This window comes from Puma concolor, chromosome E2 (assembly GCF_028749965.1).
Source record: "Puma concolor isolate L17-30 chromosome E2, mPumCon1.1.hap2, whole genome shotgun sequence".
NCBI classification, from domain to species: domain Eukaryota; kingdom Metazoa; phylum Chordata; class Mammalia; order Carnivora; family Felidae; genus Puma; species Puma concolor.
Genome location: NC_141681.1, coordinates 37,102,991 through 37,126,645, shown reverse-complemented (window position 1 = coordinate 37,126,645; position 23,655 = coordinate 37,102,991). Strand labels below are relative to the sequence as shown.

General features: G+C 37.5%; 1 protein-coding gene across 2 annotated transcripts in view; it reads right to left on the bottom strand.

Annotated features, from left to right (window-relative positions):
* The window catches only part of ITFG1 (integrin alpha FG-GAP repeat containing 1), a 358,049-nt gene that overhangs the window by 84,348 nt on the left and 250,046 nt on the right, over positions 1-23,655 (bottom strand). For both annotated transcript variants that reach the window (XM_086689522.1, XM_086689523.1), the window contains one exon: positions 5,876-5,919. In XM_086689522.1, coding sequence (XP_086545648.1) covers positions 5,876-5,919 — 44 coding nt within the window. The remainder of the gene's footprint in view (positions 1-5,875; positions 5,920-23,655) is intronic.

Below are 23,655 nucleotides of genomic sequence, written 5' to 3'. Positions count from 1 at the left end.
AGAAGTTAAGGGCAAGGGAATGGATTCTCCTTAAAGCCTCCAAAGGAATGGAGTCCTGCTCTGTGAAGTGTATTTGTATTTTTGACTTCCACAACTGTAAAAGGATATATTTGTGCTGTTTGAGGCCACTAAATGTACGGTAATTTGTTACAGCAGGAATAGGAAGCTAACATAAATGCATACAATTAGTTCCCCATTATACAGATGTGGAGAATAAGGCTTAATAGGAGTTATATAACTTCCCCAAAGTTACTGAACACAGTTGAAGAAATTCTGATTTTACATTCTCATTTTCCCTTTGAAGTAGGAATCTAGGTCAATGACTGAGAAATGAACGTGGGGATGGATTTAAGAAGATGTTGGAAAGGATATAAAATAGTTTTTATGAAAAAATGGGAGTTTCTGGTCTAACATGTAAAAAGTCCTTATCTTAGAGAGATATACATGGAAGTATTTACAGAATATAAGACATAATGGATTTTCCTTAAAATAGCTTAAGAGGGGCTGTGAATGGAATTAGTAGGTGGTGGTATATGATGATAGTGCTGAAGCTGGAAGGTAGTATGGACACAAGGAGTTTTATTATATTAACCTATACTTCTATAGATGTTCAAATTTTAAAAAAAGTTAAACAAATTTCAAGGAAAAGAACAATAAATGACACAGAGGAAGACATATTGATAAAAGCCATGAAGTAACAAGAACAACTTTTAAAGTAAAGCAACACTCACAGAGAAGCTATCAGTGGTGACTGAGGAAAAGTAAGTAGCATAGGGAGGAGGGTCAGGGAAGGTGAGAAGGAGGGATAGCCAAGGGGCACAATAAAACTTTTAGATATAGTATGTGTTTCATTATATTGGCATGATATATCCATATGTAATGGATATATATATCCAAATAAATATATATATTGTGTATATAATATATACATCATAACATCAAATTGAATATATTCATTATGTACAGCTTATTGCATGTCAGTTATGTTGTAATAAAGCTATAACAAGGAAAAATAAAGCAATGCTGATAAAAATGCAAGGAGAGGGGCTCTTGGGTGCCTCAGACAGTTAAGCATCCGACTTTTGATTTTAGCTCAGGTCATGCTTTAATAGTTCATGACATTGAGCCCCACGTCAGGCTCTACGCTGACAGTATGAAGCCTGTTTGGGATTCTCTCTCCCTCTCTCTCTCTCCCCTTCTCCTGCTCTCTCAAAATAAATTTACTTAAAAAAAATCTTTAAAGAAAAAATATGAGGAGAGTTTCTGGTCTGACCTGTAAAGAGCTTGGAAGTCCTAACTCCTCAGAAAAAGAACAAAAAAGCTGAAGTAAAAAAGCAATTCTCCTTAGATTCAGAGAACTCAGGTCACAGGGCAAACTGCTACCCTGACACTGGAGAGAGGGGTGGATACAGAATCACAGCTTACTGGGAGCAGAGGCCTAGAAGCAGATGACTGAAACTGGAGCTAGTACTGGTAGGACACTTAAACTGTAATGGAAAAATTGCTGGAAGCTCAATAGGAACTAGTTTGAGAATTCAAACTCTGGAAGAGGGAGGTAAACAGTCTTAGAGGAGCCCCATGCTTTTGTGAGTTTTACCTCCAGAAGTCCCACCAGATTCTCAGGGGTAAGATTGGGTCAGAACGCTCATGCTTCTAGCACAGGGAGGGGAAGTAAGCATTCTGACATAGGCCCAAAGCCCTTGGTTCTTAACACCTCACCCTCAAGGAAAACTATTTTACCAGATCTTAAGTGACCTGGGTTTAACCTGGGGGAAAGGAAATGCCTAACTTTAGCCCTTTCTGGCCTTCCTGTCTTGCCCATGGGGAGGGGAAGCAAAGAAGAAGCACATGTGTATGCCACATCCCAGGGACACAGGCTCACTAAAAGCCTGAGACCTAATCATAGGAGTATAGGATGCATTTTCTAACTCCTGCTCCTTACCACCACATCAACTGGGCTTCTGTCTTATAATGGGATTATACCTAAAAGCACTGCAAGCCTCAGACCCTGTTTAAGAAGTGGGAGAAAAACACAAAGACAATAGGGAAGAAAAAAGACACTGGAGAAAACTGCTTCCTCTGACAGCATAGCTACTGCAAACAGTAAACACAGTTGTTAGAGTTATCCTAGCTGGATAAACATAAAACCTCATGCTAAAGGTCCATCTACCTTAGTTCCTTTCACCCAATATATAATATCCAATTTTCAACAAAAAATTTCAAGGCATGCTAAAAGGCAGAAAACAAAGTTTGAATGGACAAAGCAAGCATTGGTACCAGATTCAGATATAGCAGAATGTTAGAATTAGCAGACCAGAAATTTAAAAGAACTATGATTAATACATTAAGGGCTCTACTGGAAAAAGTAGACAGCATGCAAAAACAGACTGTTAATACAAGCAGAGAGATGGAAACTCTTAAGAATCAAACAGAAATGATAGAAATAATAAAAATGAAGAAAGCCTGGATACGGCTGAACAAAGGATCAGTGAGCTTGAAGATCTAGCAATAGAAACTTCCAAAACTGAAACACACAGAGAAAAACTAATGAAAACATTGAACAGAACTGTGGGACAAAGGTGTAACATATGTGTCACTGGATTACTGGAAGGAGAAGGAGAGAAAGGAATAGAAAGAAATGTTTGAAATAACATGACAATTTTCCAAAATTAGCGACAGATATCAAACCACAGATCCAGGAAGCTTAGAGAACACCAAACAGGAAAAATACTAAAAACCTGTATTTATCTATGCATATCATATTCAATCAGCAGAAAACCCAAGACAAAGAGAAAATCCTGAAAGTAATCAGAGAAAAGGAATGGGCGAAAAGATGACTAGGAATCCATATAAGACTATGATACAATTAAGAATGCTCATTTCAGGTAAAGACTATGAACTACTGGTGGTACCAATATGCAAGTATGTTTATTATTTTTTTTAGAAATGCCCAGGAGCCTAGGTCTAGGACTGAAGAAGGTAAATAGCTTGGACTAACCCAGGGCTATAATTTTGCTAGGCAGGTACAGTAGAAGGAGAGTGCTTAATGGGAGTTAAAAGTAATGGCAGGAGTGAGGTTGATGTATGGTAGCTACACGAGGAAGGTAAAGGCAGGAGTGGGCTGATTACAGGTCAAGAGACTAACACCCTTAAAGTTGAACAGGTGTAGTAATGGGAAAGAGAAGGCTGGAAAATAGTTTGTAGTCAAATAGCTGAATGGATGGCATTAAAATTTCAAAAGTAGGGTACCTGGGTAGCTCAGTAGATTAAGCCTCTGACTCTTGATTTTAGGTCAGGTCATGATCTCACACTTTGTGAGATGAAGCCCTGAGTCGGGCTCCGGGCTGACAGCATGAAGCCTGCTGGGAGTTTCTCTCTTCCTTTCTCTCTGCCCCTCCCCTGCTCGCCTGCATGCCTCTCTCTCAAAATAAATAAATAAACAAACAATAAAAAAATTTCTAAAGTAAAATAGTTCTGGTAGATAAGGTCCAGAGTATGACCAGGGGTTTTCAAAATGGAGATGAAGGAATTTGGGTGGGATTGGTTTCTGATTTGAATAATTCTTTCCTTTCTTCATGTTATCAAATAGGTTGCCTATATCAGGTGGAAACATATTAGTAGCACAAGAGCTATCCAACTCATAAATTAACTCAAGTGGTAAAGAATATCATGTGGTAGGTACATTTTCCCTCTTAGTTTCACATAGGGTCATATACCTGATGTAAAACTTTATACTATGTTCAGTACAAAGCAATATGAAGAAGGCCTACTTCTTCATAAAATACAAGAGGGCATACATTTGATATATGGAAAACTGGGGAAGTATAGTGTGCATTTGTTTCTTTTAGGTTGTCATAAAATTGTGATTTGTGATATCAGTGGGGCAGGAAAATGATATATGTGAAGGCAGTTCAGCAGGATCTGAATTTCAAAGAAAATAATAAATGGACGAATGGGAGGCAGATCTGTCACCAAAAAAAAGCCCAAAGGTGCAGGACTGTTGGAGTAATCATCGTAAGAACATCTCTCTGCATGGTGAATTTTACTTATGTGACTTTCTAAAAAAAAATTTTTTTAAACGTTTATTATTGAGAGACAGAGAGACACAGAGTGTGAGCAGGAAAGGGGAAGAGAGAGGAGGAGACACAGAATCTGAAGCAGGCTCCAGGCTGTCAGCACAGAGCCCGATACAGAGCTCGAACCCACAAACCGGGGGATCATGACCTGAGCTGAAGTTGGACACTTAATCGACTGAGCCACCCAGGCACCCCAACTTATGTGACTTTCTAAATGAAAGTTCTCCATACAATTAAAGTTGCTTTTATTTTAAGATAAAGAGAATGGGAACATTATTGATCTCAGAAGTATTACCTGCAGCTGCTTTAATCATACAGCCTTTCCTATCCACTTTTCTGCCAGAACTTATAGGTAAAATGAGTGGGTTTCATTTCAATGTTTTACAGTTCTTTGCTTGACCATGTAATGAATATGGTCAATGACAGGAAGCAAGAGGAATTGAATAATTCACAGATTAGGTAGACAATACCTAAATCACCAAGTTAATCCTAAGCCTCTGATTAATTACATCTATGCTTTAGAATTTTTAAAAAACAGACTTTCTTGTTTAGAGCAGTTTTAGATTCATAGCCAAATTAAGTAGAAAGTACAGAGAGTTCTCATACATCTTCTGCATTCCCCTCCCCATAGCCTCCCCTACTATATACATCTACATTTTTATAATGATATGAAAGCAGATGGGCTTGACCAGGCACTCATATACATTCATAATAGATGTGATGCATTGTCCAGATATTTTCTTCAGGACTGAGGCACTTATTCCCTGAGCTCCTCAGTGTTGGCTGCTGATAGCTCACAGCCGGGTTCCTACCTGGACACTGTTTTCAGCCAAAGGGAGCTGGCTCCTACTAGCTATAAGCCTTTCCTGGAGACTACCTGCAGGCAAAGTCTGATTAAAGCAGGAATACAAACGCCTGGCTTCTCTGTCTCTATTTGAGCCATTTCTGAAGGGCCAATAGCTTTTGCTTTGGTGTTGAGTCTAAATTAAATCTCTGCATGCAAATCTCTGGGTTAGGGTCTGTTTCCACATGTCTCAAATATGTGAAGTTTCCTAACCATACACAAAATGTTGGTCTTGCAGTACTTAACTGGGGTAGTAAAAGTATGAGACTATAACCAGAACACCTAGCTTTGTGCTGTTCCAGTACTTCATAGCTCTATGATTAGATAATTTAATTTCACTAAGCTTTAGTTTCCTCATCTTTACATGGGGGGGTAATTCCTCATGCAACAAGGTTATTATGAGGACCCAAGCAGGGATACGCCCACACCCATACACAATATAATATTCTTATTATAATTTATATGAACTGGCAATTTAAAAAACTAAGCCTAATTATTTTTACACTTTGTTATTTCACTGAAGCACAGAAAGTCAATATTAAGACTATACCAAAAAAAAATCATTAATTATTTACTATATGCTTGACCTTCAGTTATGTACCAGGTATACATGATGAGAGGGTTCTTGACCTTAAGGGATGCCAGTCTAGTATAGAGAGGCATTTAATATAGAGACGTGAGCTCAAGTATTATATATGCTAAAATGGCGGTAGTATGCCTTATGCCAAGAAACTATGGGAAGGTATCAGAAAAGCCTTCATAAAGGAGGTGAATCTTGAGGTGAGAATCTTTTAGACAAGGTATTTTATTCTCAGTAAAGTTTTTTGAGCACTAAAGGATACTTTAATCACTTCTAAATAATAACAACTTGAATGTAACTTATAAGTATTTTGTGAGTATCTATTATGCAGAATATTTTCACTGAAAATTTTACAACTGAGATTTGTTTACTTACTGTTATCTTACGAGGACAGTCATTAGAACACAGACCACTAAGAACTGTGGAAAAATAAAGAAAAGGCTATTACTACTATATTATTACTTTAGCTTATATTTAAAGTTAACTCTAATTTTTCCCCTATAATCTATTAACATGCTCTACTGAATCATAATCACAGGCAGAAACCAAATCAATTCCTTTAGATCTGAGTAAATCAAGTTTCTATTGTTTATTTTATACTGCTATTTTAAAAGCTTTTATTAAGCAGTTAAGATGTTGCTGTTTTGTGAAATATACAGGTGAAATAATTAATTATATTTATATCATACTATACCTACTGTTGGTTCTATTTTCCAAGTATAAGACTTAGAATCTGACAGAAGTGCTAAATGCAAACCAATTAAAATGTATGCTGAGAAAAACATTTTATATCTCATATTAGACTTTTTCCCACTTATCTAGTCAAAGTTGTTGGGTCAAAGATTTTGGGCACCCTTGATAACTATTATGGAGAACACAACTATAAAGAATTGATGGGCCTATAACAAATACACAAAAATAATTTAATGACACATTTATTCTATGATCACCAAAAAAGAAAAGGTTAGAGTATCTGAATATTCTTTATATAAGTAACATGAGTTTTGAAATATAATTATATTACCACCTCTTCATGTGAAGTGATACCTCTATAAGAAAGTGGACATTACCACTCCTGTAACTTTATTCAACACAGTGTTGAAAGTCCTAACCTCAGCAATCAGATAACAAAAAGAAATAAAAGACATCAGGGGTGGCTCAGTCATTAAGTATCCAACTTCGGCTCAGGTCATGATCTCATGGTCCGTGAGTTCGAGCCCCATGTCAGGCTCTGTGCTGTCAGTTCAGAGCCTGGAGCTTGCAGAGGATTCTGTGTCTCCCTCTCTCTCAGCTCCTCCCCCTCCCCTGCTCTCTGTCTCTCAAAAAAATGAATAAATGTTAAAAAAATTAAAAAAAAAAGAAACAGAAATAAAAGACATCCAAATTGGCAAGGAGGAAGTCAAACTTTCACTCTTCACAGATGACAGGATATTCTTTGTGGAAAACCCAAAGGATTCCACAAAAAACTGCTAGAACTGATACATGAATTCAGCAAAGTCACAGGACATAAAATCAATGCACAGAAATCAGTTGCATTTCTATACACCAAAAGAAGCAGCAGAAACAGAAATCAAGGAGTTTATCTCATTTACAATTGCACCAAAACCCATAAAATACCTAGGAATAAACCTAACTAAAGAGGTGAAAAATCTATACACTGAAAACTATAGAAAGCTTATGAAAGAAATTGAAGACGCAAAGAAATGGAAAAACATTCCACGCTCATGGACTGAAGAACAAATGCAGTTAAAATGTCGATAGCACCCAAAGCAATCTACATATTCAATGCAATCCCTATCAAAATAACACCAGCATTCTTTACAGAGCTAGAACAAACAATCCTAAAATTTGTATGGAACCACAGAAGACCCTGAATAGCCAAAGCAATGCTGAAAAAGAACACCAAAGCTGGAGGCATCACATTTCCGGACTTCAAGCTGTTTTACAAAGCTGTAATCATCAAGACAGTATGGTACTGGCACGAAAACAGACACACAGATCAATGGAACAGAAAAGAGAACCCAGAAATAGACTCACAAACATGGTCAACTAATCTTTGACAAAGCAGGAAGGTGTATCCAATGGAAAAAAGACAGTCTCTTCAGCAAATGGTGCTGGGAAAAATGGACAGCAACATGCAGAAGAATGAACCTGGACCACTTTCTTACACCATGCACAAAAATAAACTCAAAATGGGTAAAAGACCTAAATGTAAGAGAGGAAACCATCAAAATCCTAGAGGAGGAAATAGGCAACAATCTCTTTGTCCTCAGTTGCAGCAACTTCTCACTTGACATGTGTCCAGAGGCAAGGGAAACAAAAGCAAAAATGAACTACTGGGACCTCATCAAAATAAAAAGCTTCTGCACAGTGAAGGAAACAATCAGCAAAACTAAAAGGCAATCGATGGAATAGGAGAAGATATTTGCAAATGACATATCAGATACAGGGTTAGTATCCAAAATCTATAAAGAATTTATCAAACTCAACACCCAAAACACAAATAATCCAGTGAAGAAATGGGCAAAAGACATGAATAGACACTTTTTCAAAGAAGACATCCAGATGGCTAATAGACACATAAAAAGATGCTCAACATCACTCATCATCAGGGAAATGTAAATCAAAACCACAATGAAATACCACCTCACACATGTCAGAATGGCTAACATTAACAACTCAGTCAACAACAGATGTTGGCAAGGACGTGGAGAAAGATGAAGTGCTTTTGCACTGCTGGTGGGAATACAAACTGGTGTAGCCACTCTGGAAAGCAATATGGAGGGTCCTCAAAATTCTAAAAATAGGACTACCCTATGACTCAGCAATTGCACTACTAGGTATTAAAGGATACAAAAACACTGATTTGAAGGGGTACATGCCCCCAATGTTTATAGCAGCACTATCGACAATAGCCAAATTATGGAAAGAGCCCAAATGTCTACTGAGTGACAAATGGATAAAGAAGATGTGGTATATATATACAATGGAATGTTACGCGGCAATCAAAAAGAATGAAATCTTGCAATTTGCAACAACATGGATGGAACTAGAGTGTATTATGCTAACCAAAATAAGTCAGAGAAAGACAAATATCACAGGATTTCACTCATATGTGCAATATAAGAAACAAAACAGATGAACACAGGGGAAGGGAAGCAAAAATAATATAAAAACAGAGAGGGAGACAAACCATAAGAGACTCTTAAATACAGAGAGCAAACTGAGGGTTGCTGCTGGGGTGCTGGGTGGGGTATGGGCTAAATGAGTGATGGGTACTAAGGAGGGCACTTGTTAGGTTGAGCATTGGATGTTATATGTAAGTGATAAATCACTAAATTTATTCCTGAAATCATTATTACACTATATGTTAACTAACTTGGATTTAACTTAAAAAAAAAAAAAGTGGCCATTATGTGCTATTAAATATTCTCTATGTTATGCATTAAAGAGGGATGGCATACAGTTGTGCTTGGTAAACATGAATTATTTCAATAAAAACTGTAAATTTTTCATTCAAACATATCCATAGGAAAAAGGTATGTTACTTAGGTTAGGTATATAAAGTATATATAAGGTCTATACAGTATATACAGGACACCAGAAAATAAGCATGGCATACTTCACCACAAAGAAGATACCTGTTTGTTGACTATAGTGCACTTACATGAACTACAATCTGAGGAGACAGTAAACTAAACGTTTTATATTTGGAAAACAGTTTTCATTATTTAAGTTTCTTATCATAGCACAGTGCCTGGTTCTCTTTTATTCTCAAACTTTCCACGACCTAACTTTTTCTTTGTTCCTCTCTTCCCTCAACTCCAGGCAGATACTGGTCATTCTTTTCTTCTTGTCACAAAATGATTTTCATAAACTTCATTAAAATCATTATCTTGCTGAATAGTAATTATTTTCTCACAAGTCTGTCTTTGAACTAGTATGTAAGCTCTGCATCATTTTCTCCTTATTTTCTCAGGGTCTAACCCAACATATTTGCTCAATAAGTACCTGTTGAAGGAGGAAAAATATGGATTATTCAGTAAATGGTCCTGGATAGTTGTCTATTTGGTGGAAAATAAACATAGATTTTAACTCATAACATAAAAATTATATCTGGCAAAGACACAAATAATATAAAGAACTCATATTTTATTTTTTTAATTTTAATTTTTTAAAAAATTTACACCCAAATTAGTTAGCATATAGTGCAGCAATGATTTCAGGAGTAGATTCCTTAGTGCCCTTTACCCATATAGCCCATCCCCCCTCCCACAACCCCTCCAGTAACCCTCAGTTTGTTCTCCATATTTATGAGTCTCTTATGTTTTGTCCCCCTCCCTGTTTTTATATTATTTTGTTTCCCTTCCCTTATGTACATCTGTTTTGTCTCTTAAAGTCCTCATATGAGTGAAGTCGTATGATGTTTGTGTTTCTCTGATTGACTAATTTCACTTAGCATAATACTCTCCAGTTCCATCCACGTAGTTGCAAATGGCAAGATTTCATTCTTTTTGATTGCTGAGTAATACTCCATTGTATGTATGTGCATACACACACACACACACACCACATCTTCTTTATCCATTCATCCATCGATGGACATTTGGGCTTTTTCCATAATTTGGCTATTGTTGATAGTGCTGCTATAAACATTGGGGTGCAAGTGTCCCTTTGAAACAGCACACCTTTATCCCCTGGATAAATAACTAGTAGTGCAGTTGCTGGGTCGTAGGGTAGTTCTATTTTTAGTTTTTTGAGGAACCTCCATACTGTTTTCCAGAGTGGCCACACCAGCTTGCATTGCCAGCAACAATGCAAAAGAGATCCTCTTTCTCCGCATCCTCGCCAACATCTGTTGTTGCCTGAGTTGTTCATGTTAGCCATTCTGACAGGTGTGAGGTGGTATCTCATTGTGGTTTTGATTTGTATTTCCCTGATGATGAGTGAAGTTGAGCATTTTTTTCATGTGTCGGTTAGCCATCTGGATGTTTTCTTTGGAGAAGTGTCTATTCATGTTTTTTGCCCATTTCTTCACTGGATTGTTTGATTTTTGGGTGTTGAGTTTGATAAGTTCTTTATAGATTTTAGAGAACTCTTATATTTTAATAGAAAGACAGGCCAATTAAAAATTGGGCAAAGCATCTGAATAGGCACTTTTCCAAAGTAGATACAGAGATATACAAAGCTCAGGAAAAGATGCTCAGCATCATTAGCAATCAGGGAAACCAAACCACATCCACAGTGCAACGCATATTTGCAATATCCAAGAGGTGGAAGTAACCCAATAAATGTCTGACAAATAAGTGGAAATAAATAAAATGTGGTATATATACACAATGGAACCTTATTCAGCTTTAAGAAGAAATCCTGTCACAAGTTACAACATGAATGAACCTTGAAGACATTATGCTAAGTGAAACAAGCCAGTCACAAAAAGACAAATACTGTATGATTCCATTATGCAAGGTATCTAACAGTGAAATTCACAGAAACAAAAAGCAGAATGGTGGCTAAGGGTGAGGAGAAGAGGGGCAGTTGATAAATGGGTATACAGTTTCATTTGTGCAAGATGCAAAAGTTCTGGAGATCTGTTCAACAACATGAATATACTTAACACTACCAAACTGTACATTAAAAAAAGGTAAGATAGTAAATTTTATGTTGTTTTTTGTTTTTTACCACAATAAAAAAAAATGGTTAAGATGGTAACAAAACAAAATGAAATAAACTCCCAAGATACCATTTCATACTAATTAGGATGGGTACAATAAAAAAGTCAGATAATAATGTTGGTAAGGATGTAGAGAAATAGGTCCCTCAAACATTTCCGGTAGGAATGTAAAATGGTTGAGCTGCTTTGGAAAACAACCTGGCAATTCCTTAAAAGGATAGACACAGAGTTCCCATTTAACCCAGCAATTCCATTCCTAGGTATATCTCAAGAGGTATTAAAGTAGAGAAATGAAAACATATGTCCACATGAAAAATTGACATGAATGTTCACAGTAGTATTATTCATAATTGCCCAAAGTCATCAGCTGATGAATAAATAAGATGTGGTATATTCATATAATGAAATATTATTTGGCAATTAAAAGGAATAAAGTACTGATAATGCTACAATATGGATGGATCTTAAAAACATTATGTATGGTAAGTGAACGAAGTCAGTCACAAAAGACTACACTTTATATGATTCCATTTATATGAAATGTCTGGGATAGGCAAATTTATGGACACAGAAAGTAGTGGCTGCCTAGGGCTGGGGTAGGATGGGGTGGGGATAGGGGATTGAGAGTGATTACTAAAGGGCTTCTGTGGTAATAAACATTTTTAAAATGTATTGTGGTGATGGCTGCATAATTCTGTGAATAAGCTCAAAGCCACTTAAGTGTACACTTCAAATGGGTGAATAGTATGGTACATGAATTATATCTCAAAGCTGTTGCAAAATAAAAAAGACCATAAAAATTTAAAAACTAATGAAGGGATAAACTTTCTTTTAAACATACATTACAAAGGCATACTGTTGCTCGTATACAAAGATCTTCTAGGTATGAGTTCAAAGATCATAATCCAATAGAAACAAAGGATATCAAGAAGCAATATCCAGAAAGAAAATGCAAATAATCAAAAGCCATGAAAACACTCAACCTTACTAGTCAGGGGAAAAAAAAATCAATTTTACACCTAACAGGCACAAAATAAAAGGCTGAGAAAAATGTCTGCAGGAAAACAATAAAATCAAAGACAAATGACAAACTAGGAAAAATACTTGCAACACATGTCACAAAGGATTAACTTCCCTAATATATACTATGGTGCATTTATAAATAAGACAATGAAAAAGGGTAAGGACTGTTTGTAAAAATAAAAATACAGATGGCTCTTACACATATGAAAAGATGCTGAAATTTACTCAGTATAAGAAAGACACAAAATAAAAGAGACAATACTTTCACTTACATGACTGGCAAAACTAAAAAAGTTAATAACCCGTTGGGTTGGTGAAGGTATTAGGAAATATGCATTCTTATATACTGCAGGTGAAAGTATAAGCTGATACAATTTCTATGAAGGGACATCCTATACTATACTGTAGTGTGTGTGTGTGTGTGTGTGTACGTGTATGTGTATGTATGTATATATATATACACACACACATTCGAGCTACAAAGTTCGAAACTGGGCAGAATTAATCTATGGTGTTGGAAATTAAAATAGTGGATACTTTTAGGTGAAGAGGGTTAGTAACTAATAAGGTGGCATGAGGAAGCTTCTGATTACTGGTTATGTGTTTCTTGATTAGGTGTAATTACATGAGTACATTTATTTTGTGAAAATTTACAGACCTGTGTACTTAGATATATTTTTCTGTATGTATATTTCAATAATATGTTTATTTAAAAGATGCACATGCTATTTTTTAATAATTCCATTTTTAGAAATTTATCCTACAGGATATTCTCTGTGGCATTATTTATAATAACAATAAGAGATTGAAATAGCCTTGATATCTACTTTAAAAGAACTCATTAAATTATGTCCTATCCATACTATGTGATGCTATTCAGTAGAAATAATGAATGAATAACTGATGCTATCAGTTAAAATAATGAGGCAGCTCTAGATTATATTACTGTGGTATAATCTTTAAGATATGTTGTTAAGTGGAGAAAGTAAAGCCTAGAACAACCATTTATGTACAATGAAAGCATATACACATATAAGCTCATATACACATAAAATATCTTGGAGCGATACAAAGAACTTGTCTTTGGGAATAGGAATTGGATCATTGGGAGACAGGTTAAAGGGAGACTAATTTTTCACTATATACTCTTGTATTTTTTTCATTGTTATCATGTATTACTTATTTTAAAAACCAAATTTATTAATGAAATAAAAACTTAGAGCTCTCAGATGAATATATGCTGGACAGTGTCATATGCTGTTGGGAATATAAATGTGTGTATCTTGTGGGAATGATAATTTGGTATTATCTATTAACATTAAAAACACAGTCCCTCAGCTTATCGATTTCATGCCTGGAAACCACCTATGTGTCTGCTGAGAGGAAACATTGGGTAAACTGTGGAATATCCATAGTATTATGGAATGGCATGGAGTTATTAAAAGAGTGAAAAAAGACCTGTTAAGTCCTAACTCGAAAGGGTGTTTATACTCTATTGCTGAGGTAAAAAAAACAAGATGCAGGGAAACATGTTTAGTAAGATTCTATTTGCAAACGTATGTGTTGGATAAATCTCACAGACATAATGCTGAGCAAAAGAGCCAGATGCAAAGGGTACAATCCTGTATTCTTGCTTTTACGTGACATTCAGAAAAGGGAAAATGATTCTATGGTGACAGAGATCAGGACAGTGGTTATACTTTTGCAGGGGAGTACTGACTGGCTTGGAGGACCTTCTAGGGTATGGCAAATATTTTATCTTGATCTAGGTGTGGTAGAAGGGGGTATACCTAGGTAAAATTTCACCAAGCTGTAGACTTTCATCACATTTCCTTTGTAACCCCATCACTATTACCTTTCTTATCACTTCACACCTACCTGACTGTATGCCAAGGTGGTTACCCTGGGTCTGAATTTTTCATTATGCATATCTATTTTTTTTCCTCTGAACACTGCTGCAAAATCTGTCTTCTTAATTCACACAATTGTGTGAACAAAGGCTCTCTTTGATGAAAAATGTAAAGAGTGTGATAGTTTTTTGTGTAAACTTGACCAGGCCATGGGGTGCCTAGATGATTGGCCAAAAATTATTCTAGATGTTTCTGTGAGAGAAGTTTTGGATGAGATTAACATTTAATTGGTAAAATGAGTGAAAGAGAGAGACAAGAAAAAGGAAGATGGCGGCGCAGGAGGATGCTGGGCTTACCATGTCCTGCTGATCACTTAGATTCCACCTACAGCTGCCTAAATAACCCAGAAAACCGCCAGAAGACTAGCAGAATGGATTCTCAAGAGCCAAGCACAGAGGAGAGGCCCACAGAAGAGGGTAGGAAGGGCGGAGAAGTGGTGCGCGCTACATGGACTGGGGGGAGGGAGTCAGGGTGGCGGGGCAGCCTGCCGGCCAAGCAGAGGCCCCAAGTCTGGCTTGCAAAAGCGGAGGGGCCGGGTGGAGTGTGTTCTGACAGCAAGCGGGACTTAACATCTGGGAGGTTATAAGTTAACAGCTCTGCTTGGAGAGCGGAAAGGCTGGAGACAACAGGAGGGAGAGCTGTTGAGCCCCAGACGACCAGAGCTCAGCTTGGCAGGGAACAAAGGTGCTCGCCAGCACCATCTCCCTCGCCCACCCCCCAGCCAAAGTCCCAAAGGGAACCAGGTTCCTGTCAGGGAACTTGCTTGCACTGAGCAAACACCCAACGCTGTGCTTCTGCGGATCCATCCCTCCAGTGGCAGCAGGTCTGACTCCTTCCCGGTGCCTCAGGGCCCCTCCCAAAGTGGATCACTGAAGCATAAGCGAGCTGAGCCTACCCCGCCACCCCCCCCCCCCCCACCGTGCACCTTGCTGAACCACCCCAGCTAATATGCCAGATCCCCAGCACCACAAGTCTGGCAGTGTGCAAGTAGCCCAGACGGGCCACACCACCCCACAGTGAATCCCGCCCCTATGAGAGGGGAAGAGAAGGTACACACCAGTCTGACTGTGGCCCCAGCAGTGGGTTGGGGGCAGACATCAGGTCTGAATGCAGCCCCACCCACCAACGCAAGTTATTCAAGACAGCACAGGGGAAGTGCCCTGCAGTTCTGCGCCACTTCAGGGACTATCCAAAATGACGAAACGGAAGAATTCACCTCAAAAGAATATCCAGGAAATAACGACAGCTAACGAGCTGATCAAAAAGGATATAACAATATAACAGAAAGTGAATTTAGAATAATACTCATAAAATTAATTGCTGGGCTTGAAAACAGTATAGAGGACAGCAGAGAATCTCTTGCTACAGAGATCAAGGGACTAAGGAACAGCCAGGAGGAGCTAAAAAATGCTATCAATGAGCTGCAAAATAAAATGGAGATGACCACAGCTCGGATTGAAGAGGCAGAGGAGAGAATAGGTGAACTAGAAGCTAAAATTATGGAAAAAGAAGAAGCTGAGAAAAAGAGAGATAAAAAAATCCAGGAGTATGAGGGGAAAATTAGAGAACTAAGTGATACACTAAAGAGAAATAATCTATGCATAATAGGTATTCCAGAGGAGCAAGAGAGAGGGAAAGGTGCTGAAGGTATACTTGAAGAAATAATAGCTGAGAACGTCCCTGATGTGGGGAAGGAAAAAGGCATTGAAATCCAAGAGGCACAGAGAACTCCCTTCAGACGGAACTTGAATCGATCTTCTGCATGACATATCATAGTGAAACTGGCAAAATACAAGGATAAAGAGAAAATTCTGAAAGCAGAAAGGGATAAATGTGTTCTAACATATAAAGGGAGACTGATAAGACTCATGACTGATCTCTCTACTGAAACTTGGCAGGCCAGAAAGGAATGGCAGGAAATCTTCAATGTGATTAACAGAAAAAATATGCAGCCGAGAATCCTTTATCCAGCAAGTCTATCATTTAGAATAGAAGGAGATAAAGGTCTTCCCAAACAAACAAAAACTGAAGGAATTCGTCACCACTAAACCAGCCCTACAAGAGATCCTACGGGGGATCCTGGGAGACAAAGTACCAGAGACATCGCTACAAGCATGAAACCTACAGACATCACAATGACTCTAAACCCATATCTTTCCATAATAACACTGAACATAAATGGACTAAATGAGCCAACCAAAGACATAGGTTATCAGAATAGATAAAAAAAAAACAAGACCCATTTATTTGCTGTCTACAAGAGACTCATTTTAGACCTGAGGACACCTTCAGATTGAAAGTGAGGGGATGGAGAACTATTTATCATGCTACTGGAAGTCAAAAGAAGGCTGGAGTAGCCACTTATATCAGACAAACTAGACTTTAAATTAAAGGCTGTAACAAGAGATGGAGAAGGGCATTATATAATAACAGGGTCTATCCATCAGGAAGAGCTAACAATTATAAATGTCTATGCACCGAATACGGGAGCCCCCAAATATATAAAACAATTACTCACATACATAAGCAACCTTATTGATAAGAATGTGGGAATTGCAGGGGACCTTAATACCCCACTCACAGCAATGGATAGATCATCTAGACACATGGTCAATAAAGAAGAAGGGCCCTGAATGATACATTGGATCAGATGGACTTGACAGATATATTTAGAACTCTGCATCCCAAAGCAACAGAATATACTTTCTTCTCGAGTGCACACGGAACATTCTCCAAGATAGATCACATACGGGGTCACAAAACAGCCCTTCATAAGTATACGAGAATTGAGATCATACCATGTATACTTTCAGACAACAATGCTATGAAGCTTGAAATCAACCACAGAAAAAAGTCTGGAAAACCTCCAAAAGCATGGCCGTTAAAGAATACCCTACTAAAGAATGAATGGGTCAACCAGGCAATTAGAAAAGAAATTAAAAAATACATGGAAACAAATGGAAATGAAAATACAACAATCCAAACGCTTTGGGATGCAGAAAAGGCAGTCCTGGGAGGAAAATACATTGCAATCCAGGCCTATCTCAAGAAACGAGAAAAATCCCAAATACAAAATCTAACAGCACACCTAAAGGAAATAGAAGCAGAACAGCAAAGACAGCCTAAACCCAGCAGAAGAAGAGAAATAATAAAGATGAGAACAGAAATAAACAATATAGAATCTAAAAAAACTGTAGAGCAGATCAAGGAAACCAAGAGTTGGCTTTTTGAAAAAATAAACAAAATTGATAAACCTCTAGCCAGGCTTCTCAAAAAGAAAAGGGAGATGAGCCAAATAGATAAAATCATGAATGAAAATGGAATTATTACAACCAATCCCTCAGAAATACAAGCAATTATCAGGGAATACTATGAAAAATTATATGCCAACAAACTGGACAACCTGGAAGAAATGAACAAATTCCTAAGCACCCACACACTTCCAAAACTCAATCAGGAGGAAATAGAAAGCTTGAAGAGACCCATAACCAGTGAGGAAATGAAATCAGTTATCAAAACTCTCCCAACAAAGAAGAGTCCAGGACCAGATGGCTTCCCTGGGAAATTCTAACAGACAGTTAAAGCAGAGATAATACCTATTCTTCTCAAGCTGTTCCAAAAAATCAAAAGGGAAGGAAAATTTCCAGACTCACTCTATGAATCCAGCATTCCTTTGATTCCCAAACCAGACAGAGACTCAGCAAAAAAGAGAACTACAGGCCAATATCCCTGATGAATATGGATGCAAAAATCCTCAATAAGATACTAGCAAATCGAATTCAACAGCATATAAAAAGAATTATTCACGATGATCAAGTGGGATTCATTCCTGGGATGCAGGGCTGGTTCAACATTCACAAATCAATCAACGTGATACATCACATTAATAAAAGAAAAGAACCATATGATCCTGTCAATCGATGCAGAAAAAGCATTTGACAAAATTCAGCATTCTTTCTTAATAAAAACCCTCGAGAGAGTCGGGATAGAAGGAACATACTTAAACATCATGAAGCCATTTATGAAAAGCCCACAGCTAACATCATCCTCAATGGGGAAAAACTGAGAGCTTTCCCCCTGAGATCAGGAACACGACAGGGATGTCTTCTCTCACCGCTGTTGTTTAACACAGTGTTGGAAGTTCTAGCATCAGCAATCAGACAACAAAAGGAAATCAAAGGCATCAAAATTGGCAAAGATGAAGTTAAGCTTTCACTTTTTGCAGATGACATGATATTATACACGGAAACTCCGATAGACTCCACCAAAAGTCTGCTAGAACTGGTACATGAATTTAGCAAAGTTGCAGGATACAAAATCAATGTACAGAAATCAGTTGCATTCTTATACACTCATAATGAAGCAACAGAAAGACAAAGAAACTGATCCCATTCACAATTGCACCAAGAAGCATAAAATACCTAGGGATAAATCTAACCAAAGATGTAAAACATCTGTATGTTGAAAACTGTAGAAAGCTAATGAAGGAAATTGAAGAAGACATAAAGAAATGGGAAAATATTCCATGCTCATGGATTGGAAGAATAAATATTGTCAAATGTCAATACTACCCAAAGCTATCTACACATTCAATGCAATCCCAATCAAAATTGCACCAGCATTCTTCTCGAAGCTAGAACAAGCAATCCTAAAATTCATATGGAACCACAAAAGGCCCCGAATAGCCAAAGTAATTTTGAAGAAGAAGACCAAAGCGGGAGGCATCATAATCCCAGACTTTAGCCTCTACTACAAAGCTGTCATCATCAAGACAGCATGGTATTGGCACAAAAACAGACACATAGACCAATGGAATAGAATAGAGACCCAGAACTAGACCCACAAATGTATGGCCAACTAATCTTTGACAAAGCAGGAAAGAACATCCAATGGAAAAAAGACAGTCTCTTTAACAAATGGTGCTGGGAGAACTGGACAGCAACATGCAGAAGGATGAAACTAGACCACTTTCTCACACCATTCACAAAAATAAACTCAAAATGGATAAAGGACCTGAAGGTGAGACAGGAAACCATCAAAACCCTAGAGGAGAAAGCAGGAAAAGACCTCTCTGACCTCAGCCGCAGCAATTTCTTACTTGACATATCCCCAAAGGCAAGGGAATTAAAAGCAAAAATGAACTACTGGGACCTCATGAAGATAAAAAGCTTCTGCACAGCAATGGAAACAATCAACAAAATAAAAGGCAACCAACGGAATGGGAAAAGATATTTGCAAATGACATATTGGATAAAGGGCTAGTATCCAAAATCTATAAAGAGCTCACCAAACTCCACACCCGAAAAACAAATAATCCAGTGAAGAAGTGGGCAGAAAACATGAATAGACACTTCTCTAAAGAAGACATCCGGATGGCCAACAGGCACATGAAAAGATGCTCAATGTCGCTCCTCAGCAGGGAAATACAAATCAAAACCATACTCAGATATCACCTTATGCCAGTCAGAATGGCCAAAATGAACAAATCAGGAGACTATAGATGCTGGAGAGGATGTGGAAAAATGGGAACCCTCTTGCACTGTTGGTGGGAATGAAAATTGGTACAGCCACTCTGGAAAACAGTGTGGAGGCTCCTCAAAAAATTAAAAATAGACCTACCCTATGACCCAGCAGTAGCACTGCTAGGGATTTACCCAAGGGATACAGGAGTACTGATGTATAGGGGCACTTGTACCCCAATGTTTATAGCAGCACTCTCAACAATAGCCAAATGATGGAAAGAGTCTAAATGTCCATCAACTGATGAATGGATAAAGAAAGTGTGGTTTATATACACAATGGAGTACTACATGGCAATGAGAAAGAATGAAATATGGCCCTTTGTAGCAACATGGATGGAACTGGAGAGTGTTATGCTAAGTGAAATAAGCCATACAGAGAAAGACAGATATCATATGTTTTCACTCTTACGTGGATCCTGAGAAACTTAACAGAAACCCATAGGGGAGGGGAAGGAAAAAAAAAAAAGAGGTTAGAGTGGAAGAGAGCCAAAGCATAAGAGACTCTTAAAAACTGAGAACAAACTGAGGGTTGATGGGGGGTGGGAGGGAGGGGAGGGTGGGTGATGGGTATTGAGGAGGGCACCTTTTGGGATGAGCACTGGGTGTTGTATGGAAACCAATCTGACAATAAATTTCATATATTGAAAAAAAATTAGTGAAAGAGATTGTTCTTCATACTGTGGATGGGCTCCATCCAATCAGTTGAAGGCCTGAATAGAACAAAAGTCTGACCCTCTCCTAAGTAAGAAGTCTCCCAACAGACAGCCTATACACTAGAACATGAGGTTTTCCAGGGACCCCTGGGTGGCTCAGTCAGTTAAACATCCAACTTCAGCTCAGGTCATGATCTCACGGTTCGTGGGTTGGAGCCCCACATCTGAGCTATCTGTGCTGATGGCTCTGAGCTTGGAGCCTGCTTCAGACTCTGTGTCTTCCTCTCTCTTTGCCCCTCCCCCATTCACATTCTGTCTCTCTCTTTGTAAAAAATTAACATTTAAGAAAAAAAAAGAACATGAGGTTTTCCTGCCTGACAAACTGGGACACTGGTTTTTCCTAATTCTATAGCTGCCTGCTGGCTTTGTGACTCAAACTAGGACAGTTTACAGAGTGTACAGATTCCAAATTATGGAAGACTTGGCAGCTTCCAACATTGCATGAATCAATTCATTATGCTGGTGGGATAATCTCTCTCTCTCTCTCTCTCATAGTCTATTGGTCCTGTTTCTCTGGAGAACAGTGAGTAATACAGTACGTTTCTACAGTTATTGGGTCACTAACAATATTCTCTTTGCCATATATGCCCATTCATCAGTGGATATCATCAATATTTTCCCTTATTGATCTTTAACACCATGCAAGAAGGTGAGTTAATTTCTATTTCTTACTTTCTGATCATGCCTTCCACCTGGAATGTTGTGTTATTTCCCATTTTGGTCATTCCATTCCATCTTTCTGGAACTAGGTTCTCACCTATCATCTTCACAGAAACCTTCGTTGATATTAATCTTATAGCACATCTAATTTGAGTATAAAGTACTTTTCACTGTTTTTTAGCTATATTACAGGTATACATCTTCCTCTTTCAAATAGAGAAATTCCTGTTAACAATAAATGTTTGTTATATAAATGGTAGTTTTTTCACTGAAAAAAACTTAGTAGTCAAAAGCCAAGACAATAATGTGCCATGTGGGTGAACATACTGTGTATGGTGACTGGAAGTGCTAATAAACAGATCTATTATCAAAACCCCTTACGTGTGTGCATGTGCACACACACACACACACACACATTTTGTAAAAGCCTTGAGATATAATTCACACACCATAGCAGTCACCCACTTACAGTGTCCTATTCAGTGGTCTTTAGTATATTCCCAGAGTTGTGTGACCACCATCATAATCACTTTTTATCACTTCTAAAAAGAAACCTTGTACCCTTTAGTGATCATGCCCTAGTCCTCCTATTTCCACCTCTAGCCCAAAGCAACCACTAATCTACTAATCATCCATTGTCTACACTTTTCTGAATATTTTGAGTACATTATAGAAAAAAAAATTAAAAATGTAGACAAGAAGAAGAAAGTAAAAATCAATTGTGATCCAACCACTCAGATATTATTACCAATTTGTCACTATTACAGACTGAATGTGTTCCCCACAAAGTTCATATGTTGAAGTTCTAACCTCTATTGTTGCCATATTTGGTGATGGGGCTTCTAAGGAAAAATTAAGTTTAAATGAAGTCATAAGGGTGCAGTACAGATCTGATGGGTTTAGTGTCCTTATAAGAAGAGACATGAAAGAACTTGCTCTCTTGCTCTCTCTCTTGCTGTACGCACACAGAGGAGTTCATGTGAGCACACAAGGAGATGGAGGCCACATACAAGCCAAGAGAAGAGGCATTGGAGTAAAACCTATTTTGCTGGCACCTTGATCTTGGAATTTCCAGCCTCTAGAACTGTGAGAAGCAAATTTGTCTTGTTCAACCTGCCCAACCTGTGTATGGTCCTTTGTTATAGCAGCCTGAGTGGACTAATATACATACTTTAAAAAATGTACACATATGAAATCATGCTATACATAATTTTGTAATCTTCTTTTTGGTTAATATAATATAAACTTTTCCCATAGTATTAAATATGCTTCTACCACACAACTGTATTGTATATCACTGTAGTATAGATAGGTATATGCATAAAAACACACATCCATTCTTATTAGGACATTTAGGTTCTCCTCCACTCTATAATCCAACTCTTTTCCTCTTAAAAACACCACTGGGATGATCATCTTTACAGACATGGGGCATTATACACAAATCTTTGGCATATCTCTGATAATTTTCCTGGGATAATTGGATAGAATTAAAACTATTTTCAGGTTTAATCCTAAAGCTTTTGGAGTATATACTGAAATTATCCTTCATAAAGGTTATCAAGCATCTTTTTAGTAAACATTCACTGATCTGGAAAGTGCCAAACTCTGAACAGAAATTTGCTTTCATATATGCTCTTCCTTTATCCTCACAGCAAGATTGTGAGATGAATTTAGTTGGCCCCCACCACCTTCTTTTTTTCAGAAAAGGAAACTGAAGCTTGTGCCAGTACACCACTCAAGGTCACAAAACGAAGGGAGCTTTTATGAAAGAACACGTGGCCACTAGACACTAACTCATTTAAAAAACACATTATCCTACTTTTATGGGAGATGGAAAAATCGATGAACCGGTGGATTATTTTATTTTCTGTACGAGATAACCTGTCTGTGTCTTGTTTAACATAGTTGACAGTATTTACTCAAAATTATATAATAGTCTCTTTTATCTTGTATATAGCAAGCTAAAAATTGGTCTCCTGTATCTGTTTTTGTTTCTTTACAAGACTTCCTCTGTCAAATTTGAAGTTTCATATTATAGCAATAGGATCAAAATAAGATTTAAATGTATCATACCTATATACATATCATAAATATATGTCTACATACTATACATATATATGTCTTAAAAAAGGAAATGTCTACATAATACAAATATGCATTTCCTTGTTTTCTATAAGCACAGTTACAAGAAGGAATGGTAACAATCCTTGGGCCTAATTAATATTCTGGTTGAAAATATTGTTTAATTAGGAATTCAGAACTCCTAAATACTATTATAAAAGTTAACCTGTTCTTAGCCTGAATGAATTATTTCATCTACAGAACAGCCTAGACCATTTCTAGTGACATCTACCTGGTTACTGAAGGAGGGAAGGCAGACTTAGAGTGTATGGTTCTGGGCTTTACTACCTCTGTATGTTTGACATGAGGCAGTAAAAAAGAAATGCCTTTAGCTACGTTCAGCAATTACACTGCTTTTTCAAAGAATATTATAGAAGAGTGGAATTTTACTTTTAGCTTTGGCTTTATCACTAAATTCATTTCCCCTTTAGGTTTCCCATCAGAAAGGGACACACATACTCACATATACACTTCTATTTTCTTCCTCTCTTGAGTTAATAGTCATGATCTCATGGTTCTCTTGAGTTTG